Source organism: Thunnus maccoyii, chromosome 14 (assembly GCF_910596095.1).
Source record: "Thunnus maccoyii chromosome 14, fThuMac1.1, whole genome shotgun sequence".
Classification (NCBI taxonomy): Eukaryota; Metazoa; Chordata; class Actinopteri; order Scombriformes; family Scombridae; genus Thunnus; species Thunnus maccoyii.
This window is the reverse complement of record NC_056546.1, coordinates 11,658,520-11,675,928: the sequence shown is the minus strand read 5'-3', so window position 1 is coordinate 11,675,928 and position 17,409 is coordinate 11,658,520. Positions and strand designations below refer to the sequence as shown.

Genomic DNA, 17,409 nt, shown 5'->3' with positions numbered 1-17,409 from the left:
AGTGCCACCAAATTGCTGCTCCCATCTGCTCATGTGCAAAGATGTGCAATCACATTGTCCTTATGTGCAATTACATTGTCCTCCGACAGACAAAATGGGGATTATTTACATCCTTATTCAAATTCTTGCGTGCTGCTTTTCTAATCACACACCATTTTTCATGGTGAAAGAGACTGCAGATGAGATTGGTTATGGTGGGTTCCTGAATCTGAATCTTCCAGCCAGGTGCCTCAAATTGGTGCGTTTCTTGGTTAGACTGGTGATTTTCTCTTAAAGTGTCATTAGCGAGCTGAGATATTTACTTCTTGGTAATGTGGTGAAGAGCTCAAAATGATTGCTTCTGATTATTAGGATCTGCGGCAGACAGCTGTAGATGCAAATAATTATTATTATTAATACCCTATACAATAGATACTGTATGACGCTATCACTGGCGGAGGCTTATTCCAGCTGGACCGGCTATAAATACATGAACTCATCACAGACCTCACAATTAAAGGTGTCATATATTATTCTTATGACAATGGACATTTTAATCTTTATTTTTACCATGAATACACTCTTCAAACTACAACAAACCCTTTATTTATAATGTTTGATTGTGTTTTGCTCTATTGTTAATGAACAAAACAGAGAATGAGTTTATATTAATAATGTCACTCAGCCTTTGGATGTTGTCGGATTTATTTAGTTAATTTAACTCTGCGACATCACATGTAATTGGTGGATTGGAACAAAGTCCTTTATTTTGTTTTGATCTGTGGGTGTCAGTAGGGAGTGCTCACTCACAGACTGAGTCATGATAGGAATCAGATGTTAAATCTAAAAAAAAAAAAGGACTTCACAATGTCCTCATGATTTGAGTGGCAGACTAATCAGATCTATCATAAGAAGCAACAAAAATATCCTTTATGTAGGAGTTTTCAAATTAAAAACTTTAAAAGACAAGGGTTTTGTATAGCGGACACATTGTGGCAGGGGACCAGGAGATGGAGCTGTGGCCTTGGACATCTACTTCCACTCACAATGCAAATGACTGATGGTAGAAACAAGCAGTGCAGCCTCACCAACACAGCTGCTCATATCTATTCACGTCCTCTGAGATCTTCTTACTTCTTTTGCTAAAACTTCAGTTCATAGCTTTAGATGGTTCCAGGTGGATTTAGATTTCTTTGGATTCTGCTCAAAAGGACATCCATGCAAAAAGGCGAGTCCTCTGATTTATGATGGCAAAAACTGATGATAACTCCATCAATAAAGTGCAAATGCCTTGCAGAATCCATCTCAAACTAAGTAGACTAACACTAGAAGTAGTATAAAGGATTTTATAGATGTTGAGGTCATAAGCCATTGAGAGAATATACTCATACTATATACATTTAAAGATATTCATATATAGTCCAATTTTGACTTGTTTTCTGACCTGAGCAGCTGTGCTTTTGCTAGTGGTTGACTGGATGGACTAATAAGCACTTCTGGCCTCATACTCTGCTGCTTATCTGGAAATGTGGTCCAGAAGGGTTGTTGTGAAAAGGTTATGGTAACCTTACAGCACTGCACATTCTGGGAATATAGTGGTGCCTCTTTTAAAGGCAAAATTATCTATAATATGTTAGCTGGAGCTGTGATGCAGAAAATATGTAGAATCAGTGAATTCTTACTTACTTACTGTTATATTTAAACAAATAAAGAATGTCCTTGCACAACTGAAAGCAATCCAAAACATTGTTTTATGTTGTCAGTTTACTTGACAGAGAAACACAGAAAAAAACTAAATGAGCCAGAGCTAGCCTAAAAGGCAAATTTCTGTCAAGTCTGTGTCAGGGAGTTGTTGATTAAACTCGTTTGAAGCCGTAGTTTGTTGTGTTGATGTTCTGGATAATTAGCATCTAACACAGCACATTTTGAACATAACATTGAAGCCTAACAAACACAGTATTCGTTGCAGGGTTGTTATAAGATTGTACAGGTGTTCGTGTTTTTGTGTTCGTACCCTGTATGTCCCCTTGTGGAGGGCAACACCATGGTGGGTCTGAATTTCATGTGGTAAACAGCTCAGCATGTGCTTAGACGAGCAGACGGTATCATAGTTCTCGAGAATGTTTTGAAGCCCCTCTGCGGCAGCGATCACAAAATGAATCAAAGACTAAAGTAGATTCCAGGCACTCAAACGGCAAGGTTATTCTCTGCTTGTTTTAAGTGCTGAATCAGGGCTTCCTCTGTGACTTTGCCTCTCCCATTCTAGGAATAGTTCTGCGACTGGCAGTGGAAATAGGCTGTGATATTAAGAGTAAATAAACCAAAGAAATGCAGACTCTTCAGTTCGCTTTTTGATTCTGAAATTCCTTCACTTCTGAAAAATATTCAAAAGCCTGAATTCCACAGGGATCAAAGACACCACAAAAAGAGGGAAAAAATTAAAACCTGGCATTTTTGGAACATGACAAAAACACCTCAAAGTCCTGCCTCATTATGCACTGACTGTTTCATGACAACTTTATATCCATTTTTTAATCTTATTGATATATCTTTCCTCTTTTCTGCAGCCTCAAATACTACAGCCTTTCAACCCCTGCCTCAACGAGCACCTCCACCAGGGAAGACTAGTAAAAACTCCCCCCACCGAGGGCCGCAGTGACCTCACAAGGAGTAGTACAGAGGGAGGAGCCCGTCTAGATGCTGACTGCCCTGTTGAAGGCCGCATGGCAAAACTGTCTGGCCCAGCAGACCCCACCAACGAGCTGAGTCATCTTCTCAGCACCCACCTGCGCCGCCCGAGCTTCGGGACTCCACAGGGGGTAACTGCCAGAGACAGTCCAGCAGCAGCAGCACCTCAGCCTGCAACACAGCTGGAGTGGAGAACCCCCGCTGTAATACTGCAGAACTCTGTCACTCCTAGATCTGCTGGATCGACCTGCCCTCGCATGCTGCAGCCTCCTCGCTTTCACAAGAGCGTGTCGCTTCCTGCACTCAAGCCGGGGGGCACGGGTGGCTTTGCCCCTCTGAAAGCGGGATGTTCCTCAGGGCCTCTGGTTAACCGGACCAAGCAGCTGCCCCCTCCGTCTAGAGGCCTTCCCTGCTTTAACGCCGGACCCCGGGTGCAGGTTCCAAGTCTATGTCGCACTTCGCTGCTTCAGCCTCGCAGAGCATCAGAACCTTTCAAGGATTCACGGTGCACCAGCTCCAGCCTGGAGGAGCCCAAACAGGGCACGCCCAAAGACCTTGGATCAGCTAAGATCCTGGTCCCTTTGAGTCGCTCATGCCTCCCCAAGCCAAAGATTCCCTGAGGAGCTTAAACCTACGCATCAAAACTTAAAACTGGAATCACTCTGACTTTGATATTCATCCTCTTCCCTCCCCAGCCATAATAATAGTGTGATTGTTTTATCTTTTGAGTGTCAGAGGAACACACTCTGAGCTCATGAAACTCATATGGACCATTTGGGGACCGCCTGTGTCTGCGAAATTGATATTATGCTGCTGTATTGTTTTTAAATCAGCTTCCACAACTCCAGCCTGATTGATTATTCAAAATATAGTATGTCACAGGATGTTATCTTCACAACAATCCACAGTGGTATATGAATCCACAGTCCCTCCAAATGGCCTCTACAGAAGAATCCAGTTTTAGTAGCTTTGCACATGCACATGAATGCTGCTGATGCAAAAATAAGAGTGTTACCATTCAGAGAAGTCTGCTTTTTATTTCTCTTGTGATGCCCACTAGCTATTAACACATTTCAAAGTCTGAGTTCACTTGTCTTCACACAGCTGTGCCCTCTGACATACAGGTGCATTCGGTTTTAAACACAGAGGTGACATGGATGTGACCTTAGCTGTGGAATAGACGGCCCAGGGAAAGGCAGAGGCGAAAACAAGACGTAGGAAAGAAACAGAGAAATACTAAAATAATATACGAAGTGAAGTGGAGGCTGGAGACTTAAAAGCAAATTCGTCAAAGCTCTCTGGAGCTGTCACTTCCAATGAATGAATGAAAAAACAGTATGTGCTTGTGTGAATGTGTGTGAGAGATGAGAATACACAGAGGTGAGAGACAAAGAGAGAAGCAGCTTCACACTGTAGGTGCTTACATGTTTCTGGTTCAGCTCATTGTGCTACAACCTGAGTGAACCTTTGAACCCTGCACATATTAGCAAAAGAGGCTACAGACTTTGGTGTAAATGCAACTCAAATGGAAATAAAGGCCTTTAAAAAAGAACATTCTGCATGTGGTGGAGATGGAATTAGGAGAAACAGTTAGCAAGTGAGGAATTAGCTTTCATAATGTAGCGGAAAAGAGCTGTGTAAAAAAGCTCTCACGCACTCAAGTGTGCTTAGGTACAATGTAGGCTCACTCATAGCCACACGCAAAAGCATGAAGTACTCTGACATTGTAAAAAATATCTGTTCAGGGTCACTTTGTGCATTTTCTAAATCGAAAACAGTGAAAAATAACAGGAAATAGGCGAGAAAAAGGACACAGCATGCAACAAAGCTAATTTAAAATATACTGAGACAAAAAATCTGCCGGTAATGTGTGGAAATTACACTTATTTCAAGTGCAAATAACTTTCTTGCAAAAACATTGTGATCTTCAGAAAGTCAGTTACATTAACCTCCATTCATTTGAAGATGTCGTTATTTGATGTAAGACAATATAACAAGTCAAACTCAGGTTGAGAGAAGTGACACTTGATTTAAGAACAAAGAATTTGCGAGTCAATTAAATCACTTGTTAGGGACATTTTTTTACACTGCACACTGACTTCCTTGAACTATCTCCGTCAGTGACCCACACATGAAAACATCAGCTAACAGGGATTCATTATACGTGTGAAGCTGCTGCCTGGTGTGTGTGTGTGTGTGTGTGTGTGTGTGTGTGTGTGTGTGTGTGTTTGAGTGTCTAAGCTGTTGTCAAAGCTGTTGTTCCCTCCCCCCGCCCCGTCTCTCTCTTCCTCTTGCTCTCTTGCACATCTCTTTGGGAACATCAAAGGTATTAGCGTAGTACTTTCAGGTAGGGAGCCTTCAGGGGTTTAGTGGTGTTTCTTTGGGAGTTTTGGAGAATTGTGTTTATCTCTCCTTCACGGAGCCCTTTTGCAGTCAAACGCTCCTGAAATGTCCCCGAATGGAGAGCAGCAGTGTGTTAAAAAGGCCTTCTGACAGCAACTCTGCTCTCTTCTCTGTCACGCCGCGTGACCACTTGGTGTACGCCTCTGGCTCTGTCTGGTCTACTGCGTCCAATAATGCACCCTACATAGACAGAGGGAGACAGAGAGAGAGAGAAAGAGACACACACACACATGTACACATCCGGACACACAAGTTACATCGACGCACATATATGAGCGCTCTGACACAACTCAAAGAGACATGAAACTCAAGAGGGAACACACACATCAGTTCACACTCGCCAGCAGTCGCACCAACATACACACTTTGAATTCTTTAAGCAAGTACATACAAGTGTGTTTTGTGTTGTTTTGTTTTGTCAGACTCTACTGCGGTTTTTTGGTAGCTCTCACAACAGATGCTCTCCACGTTCACATTGATCCGTCTGTCTGCTTAAGCCAAAAAAAAAGAAAAGAGATGGCCTTCTCTAGATTACCTTGGAAATGAGTAGAGGTTTGTGTGTGTGTGTGTGTGTGTTTGTGAGCGTGGATCCATGTGGCTGATAAAACATGCTTACCTGTTGGACGGTTCAACATTGTGCCAAACCAGCCAAGCAGTCTGCACGGTTGTGTGAAGCCGAGAAAAATCCATTTCTTTTAATGAAAACAGAAACAGGGGAAGCAAGATATATATACGGTGGATGAGAAAGATGCACAGTGAGAGATAATAAGGCAGAGCGGAATGAAAGAGCAAAAAGAAGAGATGTAGTGATGAAATGTCGCGCTATGATCAAGATGAGCTGTTCGGTTTGTGAATGTTGGTCTATAAAATGTCGGGAAGGTGTGTATAAGAGAGGAGTGGGAGACAGAATACATAGCATGTTTGTTTGTACGCACTGTGGTCCAGAGAATAGCCCGATCCCCTCAGCTGTGTCACTCACCGCGTAGTAATGCCAAACAGGAAATCAATGTTGTCTGCTGTGTGTGTGTGTGTGTGTGTGTGTGTGTGTGTGTGTGTGTGTGTGTGTGTGTGTGTGAGTTTGCGTCTCCAGACACCTCTGGCTGCCAGTGTTTCTCTTTTGGAAGAGTGTGTGTTTGTATGAGAGAGGGAGAGATGTGTCTGCCCACAGGCCAAAGGCAAACTTGTGCCAGGGAAAGCAGGGCAGTGCCATCCTTCTCTCCCTGTGCTGTACTCCCTATCTCCAAATCAATGTCTTTGCTTATTTTAGCAGTCAAGCCAATCAGTCTCGCTAGCCATGCTACAACAAAACCATAACGAGGCTGCAGCAAGTTGGATCGATTCTAACGCATGATGTTGATTCACTTTATTTTGCAAGAGGATTCCTACATTTTTTAAGCTGCATTGCACAACAGTAAAAGTTACCAAAGGGGGCCAGTTTGTTCTATATTATTACTCTGAATGGCACATTATGCATTTTAGCATTCAGTACTCATTATATACAGTACCTACTGTATGAAGGTGTTGTCCTGCAGTAGAAGATGCACATCGACTGACACACAAGACTTGACTAGTGACCGGGAAATCCACTGACACTTAGAACATATACTGTAGGGGTAGAGTAACTCCTATTTGCAGTTTTAAGCTTTTTTTATGTTAAAGCAGCTATAATCAATATTTTATATTAACAATGGATCACATGACTGCTTGTATGCACAGAATAACAGACTTATTAGTCAGGTGGACACAAACACAACTCCAAATGAATGCTAAAGTTGCTCAGTATCTGCTGGATGTGCATAGGAAACTGTTTACTAACACTTTCACCATATCAAATTTATTGGGTGATAATATGTCAGTGTTGTGTTTACAGCTTGTTTTCGTTGCCCCCGGGTGGCCATAAAATCTATTATTACAGTATAAAAACCATCCTCTGGAGGTTTCTTAGCCACCTCTACCTGCACCCGATGATGGTTTTAAAGTAAAACTGAAAGCTTGAAACTGTAAATATGCGGCTGCCTTTTTTGGGGGTGGGGAGGGCAACTCTACTCCTATTATTGACTTGTGGTTTGGTGTATCATACAGTCTATTGGTTTTTCCATCAGTTTCGAATCCACTACATACGTGTTACAGTTGTCATTTTCATCATAGCTTTAACACTTTAAACTCCTCGGTTGAAACTCACCAAGAAGTTGAAAGTGTTAGCGGATAAAGCACATACTGTACTGTAGCTGTCCATATTTACCTCCCACAATATGCAAGGTCATTGTATTTACAACTTTTTTTCAGCTGTTAAGCATTGTCTCCAGTGAACTGTGCAATATTTGAAGCAAAAAGATGAGGGAACGCTACACTATACTTCTAGCGACCTTTTATGCAAATCAGAAAAAAGCTACTTTAAAAAAAAATTCTAATCTGATGCACTTTAAATGACGTTAATTGTTGATATTGAATGAATGTTAAACCTGATTTAGAGGTGACTTAGAATTCATTTGGTTTTTACAGTATAAGTTTTGATTTATTTTATTCTTTCTTCTTTCCCAGTGTGTCTCTGTTTGCAAAGGTAATCATATTTGTCATGTGAGACAGCGATAAAGGTTGCACCAAAAATTTGACTAGTGTGTTTCAGCAAATCTGTAGGTTTGACATGATCAATTAGAGGCCATAGGTAGTTGCTTTGGTCCTATGGTGGGAGGTACTGCCTGACAGTCAATGCTGATGATCTGGATCATAGACCCTCACCACCAATGCTAACACACACATACAGTATACACAAAGCTGCTGATCTCAGTTCAAGATATAAGAGAGACCTCATGAGTTTGTTTCCCTCGTTTTCATTTGGTTGTATTTCTGTGGAAATAAAGTATGATTGTGAAACATATGTGGTTTTGTCAGATGTTTTGTTATTTTTTAGGATACAAATTCTACAATTTTCACCAAATCTCAAAAGGAAGACACAAGTGTTACAGCTGAAGTTTGGAAACTCACATCAGAGGCTTCTGTGAAGACTTGAGGGAGGCTTTCTAAAAATAAAGGTGTCCACACTCATTGTGGACACCTTTATTTTTAGAAAAGATTAAATAAGAAGTGTGAAGGTAGGAGAGACAGACTGACTTCATTGTGATATTTCTGACAAAGAAGCAAAGTATTTCCCTTCTTGTCAAATAAATTAAACTAAGCGGCATTACTCATCTCTATTCATTACAAACCATGCAGTCTCTGTACACCTTGCATATAGTCCACTTACTAATGAGGTTATGCGCTTCAGAGATGATGGGTGGATAACAGCCTGCCAAGCGCAAGGAATAGCATGACACTGTCATTAACTTGAAAAAATGGGAGATGGAGTGCAAAAGGTTTTCTCTTGAAAGGAAGCCTGGCTCTTTCATCACGAACTGTCAAATATATATGTTGAAGACTTTCACTGTTGTAATTTAAGAGTGCTGCAGGTTGCTGCTCAGAGAACACAGGTTTAGTGGAGTAATTTCATGGATCATATTAAGGAAAGAGAAAATTCTTGTGTGACATAAAAATTACAGAAATGATAAAATTGTTCAGTTGGTGTTGCGAGTCTCTTAAATTAGCTGTATTTTACTTGAGCTCTTCTTAAAGCAAAGTAGTTAACCCTCTTTTATTTCCTCTTAAGTACAGTAGCTTAAATATTGAGGCGGTTTATCTGACAGTATCCTATGTAGCCTAAATGCAGTAAAAGCTTGTTCCAACTCTTCATTCAAGCTGTATGATGTTTACATGAGTGAAATAGTCACACACAAGACATCATGCTTTTTACAGAAATTTATTCTAGATGTTTTGTGTATAATTTTATACACATGTCCCTCAAATTCTGCCTGGTATATTTGGTATCTTTGAAATCTTTAAGCCCCCACAATTAAAAATGTACTGGCGTCTGCTGATGACCCAGGGGTTGAAGGTGCTGACCATGTTATTGCAGTGTCCCCAGTTCAGTTCTGGTTAGGGACTTTTGTTGCATTTCTTTCCCATCTCTCTCTCCCTCCCCTAATTTCCTGTCTGCTCTCAAATAAAGGCCCAAAAGGTGGTTTAAAAAGCTCTGTGGCTTTGACCGATGACTGATCCGCGGTGAAACTGGGGTTAAGAGGGTAATTTAAGACTTTTATTATTATATAACCAGGATGGTTAAATGGATTAAAGTCCTTTTGAGATTATTGAGACTATTAGTTCCACAACCCAACACACAAAGACAGGAAGAGGAATAAAGAAAAGAAAGAGAGAAAGAAAGAACATAAATTAAGTAAATAAAAACACACAAATAATTGATAACCAATGATTTACAGTAATAAAATGGACGTGGGAAACATTTCAACACCAACATACAGACATTGCACCTGCACAAAACAATCCAAGCAGCAGTAACCTGACACAAATATAACAAAGTAAGAAAACAAACAAAAAAACAATGAAATGAAATAAATAAATACATAAAACTAACTAGAGCTGCAGCAATTAGTCGATTAATCCATTACTCATCAACTATTAAATTAATCACCAACTATTTTGTGAAACTATGTTTCTGGTTTCTTTAGTCGTTTATGACATTAAACTGAATATCTTTTGGTGTTGGTCTTAAGGAAACAGTGATCGAGATGTTTCACCGTTTTCTGACATTTTATAAACCAACTAATCCCCTCAGAACAACTAATTGGTTAATTTAGAAAATAATCTACAGATAATAAAAATAATCGTTAGTTGCAGCCCTAAAATAAAAATACACAAAAGCTAAACATTTAAATAAATAAAAATTAAATAGGTCACCTAAGCTTAAAATGGATGTGACAACCTTTTAATTAATCCATTAACCACTCAGGTGGGCGGGATTATGACGAACTCTACCTGCTGAAGGATATATCTAACGCACCCTTTCTGATATGGCGGCGTTTTAAAGCTATCAGTCCTATTTTCTACTTTTATTTCCCTTCTCTAAAACCGCTCATTTGCCAACTAGGCTGTTCACATCGCTGAATTTGCTGTTTCTGCTCTTCTTTTTTTTTTTTTACACAAATATAAACAAACTGTGCCAACATGTGGCTTCTGGAGGCTTTGTGGAGGACCTATGTTGTTGGCCCTGCGTCTCTCTGTTATGGATCTTAAATCATGTCAACTGTGGGTCTTAAGTCACCTCAAGCTGGAAGAAGAGTCTCCTCTCTGTGTGGGCAGCTTGGGACCTCACAAACTTCAATATCAACCCTCCACTTCGTCAAGGTAGGTTTGTTTTGCTGTTTTTGCTAACAAGATGGTGTCTTTGCTCAGTTAAATGTTTATGTGCTTTGAGGCTGCCGCTTGCTTATGATCTCTTGGCTTCTGCTTGGATGCACTTTGTTTTTTCTTTTGCTATCTTGCTGCTGGATAAACACCCACATGTGTTTGTGTTGATATTAATTGTGAATTAACTTCCTGTGTTGGCTGAATGTTTCTTTTGCATTGTGTGGCAGGTGCTTAGGGTGCTTTCATGGTGTTAATTTGCTTAGTGGTGAAATATAAGTAGCCCACTCAGTTATTCTCTGTGTTGGTTAAATTGGTTTTAAGGCAAATTAAGCCTACCCCATTGATTGGATTTTTGTTGCTGTTGCTGCTGTTTTGGGAGATTACCCATTGGGTCACTGCAAACCTGGTAGATAATTATGTAAAATAAGTTGCATAGGTATGTAAGATAATTATTATAAGTATGATGAAAATTGGCTTTAGAGGTGTAAACATTGCTGTTGTCTTTCACACAGTACGATGACATGATTATTCACCCGTAATACAGCAAATTCAACATGCCTTTTTGTCACGCACAAGATACACATCCATATTTCGCTCACGTATTTTACTCAAATCAATGAGTTTTAATGCCACATCTTGGTTTACTGCTCTTTATCTTATAATTACATCTTCTGTTGTGCTCCTGTCTTTCTGTTGACTGCTGCTGCACCAGCTGTACAGCATGTAGGTGTTTGCATCTGCTTATCAATACTTGTCATGTTGCTATATGCTCTGAGGCATGTTTTTTGTGATTTTAATACACTTAAAGTGGTATTTATCTGCTAAATATCTTACCGTACATCTCATAAGTGGTATATTCTTATTCCCTTCATAGTCCCTTCATAAGGCGCCTCGCAGGACAATGATTGATCTACATACAGTCAGTATGTAGATGTCAGATAATACAGTGGCTGGTGTTGAGCTCTGTATGTAAAGTGGTTTTGATAAGAGTATTTTTGTCACTGCTCAGTCTCTGTTGTGCTGAACTTGCTCTATACGGGGCCTAGATGTCACACTTATCACAAACTATGTAGTCTCTGTACACCTTGCATATAGTCAGCTTACTGATATGGGGCTGAATTGGAGACACTCCGGCTCATAACAAAATGAAACTTGAAGGCACAATCACTTATGTTTTTATTACAAGATCAGATGAGTGACAGTAAGAATTATTGACTTGCATCATGTTTTGTTTTCCTCCTGCTTAGTTTGCATTACGGCAGCTACACCAGCTAACATTGCCAGGCGTATCTCACACTGTGCAAGTGTGCAAGTTCTCTTTTGTCCTTTTGTATCTCATATTCTCCCATTAACAACAATTTTTAGCTAGTTTACATTTCTTTTAAGTGTAAAACAAATCACCCTCTTTCTTCTATAAAAATACTCTATATTCCTACTTAAATCAAACACCCCTGTTTTGCTATTGTCACAGATACGTTTAACTTCAACAGTAGATATAATTTCCTTTCAGTGGTGATTTGCTTTGGGGCAAATAACTTTTGAGATGTGTTGGGCAGTTGATCTCTCTGATAAAGCTTCTACTTTCATGGTGCTGTGTTGTATAAAACTACTCAAACCAGACGGCAATATTTTCCAAATTTTGGAACTTGAATGCATTTCATTAGAAAAGCACATACAAGTAACTTAAATGATCCTTTTATAGCAACTTGTACATTATTGAGATTTGTTGCTAAAAAATGAGAGAACACTGTTGAAACAGTTATCAGAATATGTATGCAATGATCTTCTTCTATGATATTCACGTCTGTGTTTTATAAGCTGATGAACATAAATGTGTATATATACTTTTTTTTTTTTTTTTTTTTTGAGGTGGGTTCTATAAAAAGTTTGGCCCATTGCCCCTACGACTGTGCACAATGTGCCAAGAGCCGAGTGATGCATGAAAGGTCAGGACACTTAATGGTAATTGTACAGTATGTCATTTTAATCCCCGGTGTCTTGTCGCAGCGTTAATGTAGGACTACGCTTGGCTAAATGAGTAGTTTCATAGTTAACTTGATTGTGTTGCAGAACGTCTTCGCTGAGGATGACAGCTCTTGTTTTGTCATCTCGGTCAGTTTTAAAGGGTTTACTGCAATAATATAACACATTGTTCCTCATTAACTCTCCTTGGTTGCAGGCCCGTCTCTCTGTGATCATGGGTGTGTGGGAGATAGCTGTGGTGTTCGAGTAAATTTTTACTGCACTTCCAGGTGTGGTTATTTAAGATGTGGTTAAATATAGTGAATGCAACTTAATTTCACAAGTTTCACATTAAATATCTATTGTTTTAGAGTTATAGGCTCGCTTAAACATCTTTTCTGAACATTTATGGAGCATAAAAAAAACCCCATCACATTTGAGTCTTAACATCTACTCCACTGAGTTGTCACTCTAGATTAGGGATGTGCCAGTATCTAATTTTCATGCTATGATTATCTTAGGAAAAAATATCATGGTTAATGGTATTATCACGATAATTGATGATGATGATTTCCTAAAATGCTGCTGTTAGTGCTAAAATATAATTAAATGACTTCACACCATGATCACCTGGGATCTTGGGATTTGCAGATTTGACGGACAATTTAAACACTGACCTCATGTTAATATAGAAATTCCTGGCCAGAGTAGCTAGAGCTAGACAGCTGCTGTGGTCATTCTGCATCCGTATGGACATTAGAAAGCTCCGTCCTGGTGGCTTAGCAATATAAACCTGCTAATGAAGGCAGGAGCACTGATCTGTGTTCACGGTATCCTCCGAAACAACGATAATCACGTTAATGATGGTAATGACGGTAAAAATGGTTGGTGTTATTGATGCCATCAGCAGGTTTCATTGCGGTATACCGTAAAATGGTATACTGACGCATCTCTACTCTAGTTTAAGGTGGTCTGTCCCAGAGAAATTAATAAAAAAGACCTTGCAGATGTTTGTGCCAACTGATCTTTTAATTGAGGGTCACTCTAATTTATGTTATTCATTGACGACGTGCAGGAGAGTTTCTTAAACACTTAAGCAGTGGCAAAGGCACAGAGGACTTTTTTTGTATTTGACTTTTGTTTTGTTTTTGGGCAGAGACTTTCTGCTGCCCTGTCTGCCACCAGGGTACCAGTCCACTTCTCTTGAAGGAGAAATGCCAGCCTCGTTCTCCTCCTCCGGCAATCCTTTCAAATATTCACAAACGCTGCAGGCAAGATGGCTTAACTTGAGTATATAGGGAAGGTTTGGGGGGCGGGGGATGCACAACATTCGAGTGTGCTCTGTGGGATGGCAGAGGAACATGACCATAATTGGATCCCCTGACAGCTGTTTGACTACCTAAACCTGCAATAACTGCTTTTCGTATTGGAGCAGCACAAACTAGCTGTGAACACAACATTGACATATTGTATTATCACCTTGTTTCTTTTTAGGAAACAGTTACCTATTTACATATCCAGCAGACACAGAGCAGCATTAACATTAATTTAGAGTCTGGTTTCTGGCCACCTGATGAATGTAAGCTCAATATTTACTCTTTGTTTAGCTCTGTTTTAGTCTCCATCTGCGTCTGGGTTAAAATTTTAGCTGTTAACTTTAGTTGCTTAATGCTTAACAATGTTTACCAGCTTATTACTAACTTTGTCTTTCTGTTTGGTGCCGGGCAGGTTGCATAAAAGCTTTTTTTTTTTTTTTTTTTTTTGTTGCTGAAAATAGAAGTGCCTCTTGCCTTGCCTGTAAGTCGCTTTGGATAATAGTGTGTATCAAATGACAAAATGTAAAATGAAGATATTGATTATAGATGCATTGAAGATTTCAAGTACTTTTCCATCATGTGTCTACATTATTTTGTCCACCCACCATACTTCCTCCTTCCTCACTAAAGCAACTGCAGACCTCTAGTTGATAGAGGAAAGTGATCGCACACACAGCTCATGTCCAGCAGCATTGATTTCTATAAACACCATGTGAGGGAACATGTAACAGACTGTTCATGAAGCTACAACCTGTTTTTGACTCTAGGCTTCAAATCCTCCAAACGGAGAAACTATATAGAAAGGCTTTCTCTCTTAAGTACACTGGAGTGCCACAGTCTCCCCTTTTGTTAAAAATATGGAGTCTTATTTTTCAGCATTATTATTTCCTCTCTATGTCAGACTGTGCACTGATAAATCATGATTATGTCTGCGTAATAAATTTGGCTGAATGAAGAGAGAGCATTTGAGTGTCTGGTACTTGGTGTTCTAATAATGAGCACACAAAAATGAGCTTGCTCGGTAGCCTTTTTCTTCAGCATATGAGACTTTTCCTCTCAGGAAGGACGCGGATGAGAGAAAAACAGATGGCTGGAGGACTGTCTTTACAAAATGAAGTCAGACAAAGCAGCCAGGGACATGGCCAAAACCTCACTGTTGCAACACATGATAGGAAAAAAGTTTTAAAGGGCATCGAGTTGGTTCTGTTTTATAAGATGCAGAGACGAATTTTGACACACATCTTGTGCAATCCAATATAGGACAGAAACTCTCCTGTGTTCATGTGTTACCTTCTTGACCTGTCAGCTAGTTTAGATTGTAGGTGGGAACATGTTCAAAGTTTCATTGTTGCATTGATTTAGTCCTCAATGGGGACTTGGTCAATATCACAATTTTAACATTTAACATCAAGCTAAATAATGAGCCTTTTCATGTCTTTCGAAATGCCAATTAATGACAAAATTTCATCTCTTTTGTCAAGGTCACTTCTATCAGACTGAATAAAAATAGGCATGTATAAATAAAGTCAACTGAGAAACAAGCAAGCAAGCAAGCAGGAGAACCTTGAGTGCTGAATCATAACGCAGATGCCGCTCTGTTGGCCTTCGGTTGCAAAGAGTGTGTCAGAAAGCTAGGAGGGTAAACAAAACCATTGTGGACTTAAGTGCATCTTCGGTGAGAGTCGACAACTAGGGTTAAACCAACTCTATAGCTGCCAAAAAGGCCACATTCTCTGCACATATTTAGAGGGTCCTTCTCCTCTGCATGGATGTGTTACTGATGATTTATCAACACCAACCTCCAATGGATTTTAACACTAATATTTATTAGTGACTATTGGCAATAAAAAGGCTCCTCTAGAGTGTAATCATACCTCAAGCTTTAAATAAACCACAGCAGAAATCTGTCTTGAATAAAGATTAATGGAGATGGTTGGTTAAATGGTGACATGCAAACAAAGGTGTTCAATCGGCTAGGACTGCAATTAATGATTATTTAAAGTATTGATTAATCTAATCTTATTTTCTCAATTAATCAATAAATACTTTTGTCTATGAAATTTCAGAAAATGGTGAAGTGTTCCCTTTATCATTTCCTAGAGCACAAAGTGACATGTTGAAATTGCTGTTTTGTCTAACAGCCCAAAACCCAAAGACACAGTATTCAGTTAACCATCATAAATGTCAAAGAAAAGAAGCAAATCCTTACATTTAAGAAGCAGAAACCAGAGAATGATTGTGATTTTTGCTTGAAAAATGACTGAAACTCTTAAATCAGCCTTTCCATTAGAAAAATCCTCAAATCCTGCCTTTCAAATCTCATTGTTCTGCATATTATTATCACGTCTAACCATGTCCTCCAACTCTGCATGTCTCTGAAATCTGCAGAACTCTGTGGAAAAGGATCACAGTGAAAGGTGAGGTCTTAGGCCAGTAATTGTATTGAATGGAATTGTAAATCATCAGCCTGTAATTTCATGCACGTCTCAATCTCAAGCTTCAAACCCGCATTTATGAGCCTAAACTCGTCTTCTCTATTCCAAGGATAATATAACTGAACTCACCCACACAGCCACCCACAGATGGTGAATCGCACACAGGCTCAGATTACAGACTCACAGACAGAAACAACATGAAGAGAAAAACACAAAAAGACCTACAGTACAGTATGTGCACATCTAAAAAGACTAAGAAAAAGCAAGGTTAGCGTAGTCATGTCAAAGAACAGGCTGATATGAGAGTATTACTATAGCATTCTTGAGCAGATGCTTTGTAAAATGATAGTTAAATGAATCATCAATCGATTGCATACTTTAATACAGCATAACATTGTTTGCACAAATGACATGAATTCATTTTAAGAGGATTCAGAATCCTTCTCATATCATAGATTTTCAGTCCTTTTTTCAATGCAGAGCGGAGCCGGCCGGCTTTCTAATGTTAAGTGCCTGAAGCTTTGAATAATTAGTTTAAGAAGAGATGAGTGCTTTGCTCTTTTAGGAATGGCTTCACAGTTTTCTTTTGTGGGGTGATTTTTTTTTTTTTCTTTTGATGGGGGGGCTCTTCTTTAATGTTCTTTGAGAGATTTTTGACATTTGATGACATGGAAATAAGTCTCGGTCTTATGAAGCTGCTGTCTGTCTGTGTGGTTCAAACACAGTCTGACACTCAAAGCTTTGGAGAAAGGGACTACTTTATGATCAATTTAGTGTATTATCCATTTAATTTCATGTTGAGGAAACATGATTGGACAAAATAAAGTCCAGATGTCCATTGTAGTCTTTTATAAGAGTTGTGTTGAAAGGGAATGAGCAGCATGGATGTAACGTCTCTGCACTTTGTTTCTTTCTTATGATCACATCAGTTGTGGCGTGGTTAGTAGGCAGGTCCACCGCTTTGGTCCAGACTGAATCATTTTCACACCCATTGGATTGATTACCATGAAATATTTTACAGACATTCATGGTCCCCAGGCTTTTCATCTAGCACCACCTGCAGGTCAAAGTTTTCACTTATCCAAAGAAATATCTCAACATCTATTGGATGGTTTAGCACAAACCTTTGTACAGACATTTATGGTTCCTGGAGGATGAATCCTAATGACTTTGGTGATCCCCTGACTTTTCCTTTAACGCCACCATGAGGTTGACATTTGTAGTTTTGTGTGAAATGTCCTGACAACCATTGGCCTAGTGGCGATGGAATTTCACAGGATGATTTGAAATTACTTTGGTGACTTAAGGCTTCAGACCAGCTCCAATACAAACCAATTGGTGATGACACACCTTGCTACATCCATCTTTATATGCAATTTTTGGTACAG

At 39.5% G+C, this 17,409-nt stretch overlaps 1 protein-coding gene across 2 annotated transcripts in view; it reads left to right on the top strand.

Moving 5' to 3' along the window:
• The window catches only part of ccser2a (coiled-coil serine-rich protein 2a), a 58,797-nt gene extending 50,849 nt beyond the window's left edge, over positions 1 to 7,948 (top strand). The window contains exon 10 of one of the 2 annotated variants that reach the window (XM_042433021.1): positions 2,547 to 7,948. In XM_042433021.1, the coding sequence (XP_042288955.1) occupies positions 2,547 to 3,287 (741 nt within the window). In that variant the 3' untranslated portion in view covers positions 3,288 to 7,948. The remainder of the gene's footprint in view (positions 1 to 2,546) is intronic. The other variant, XM_042433022.1, reaches the window with a different exon arrangement.
• Positions 7,949 to 17,409: the final 9,461 nt, after the last annotated feature.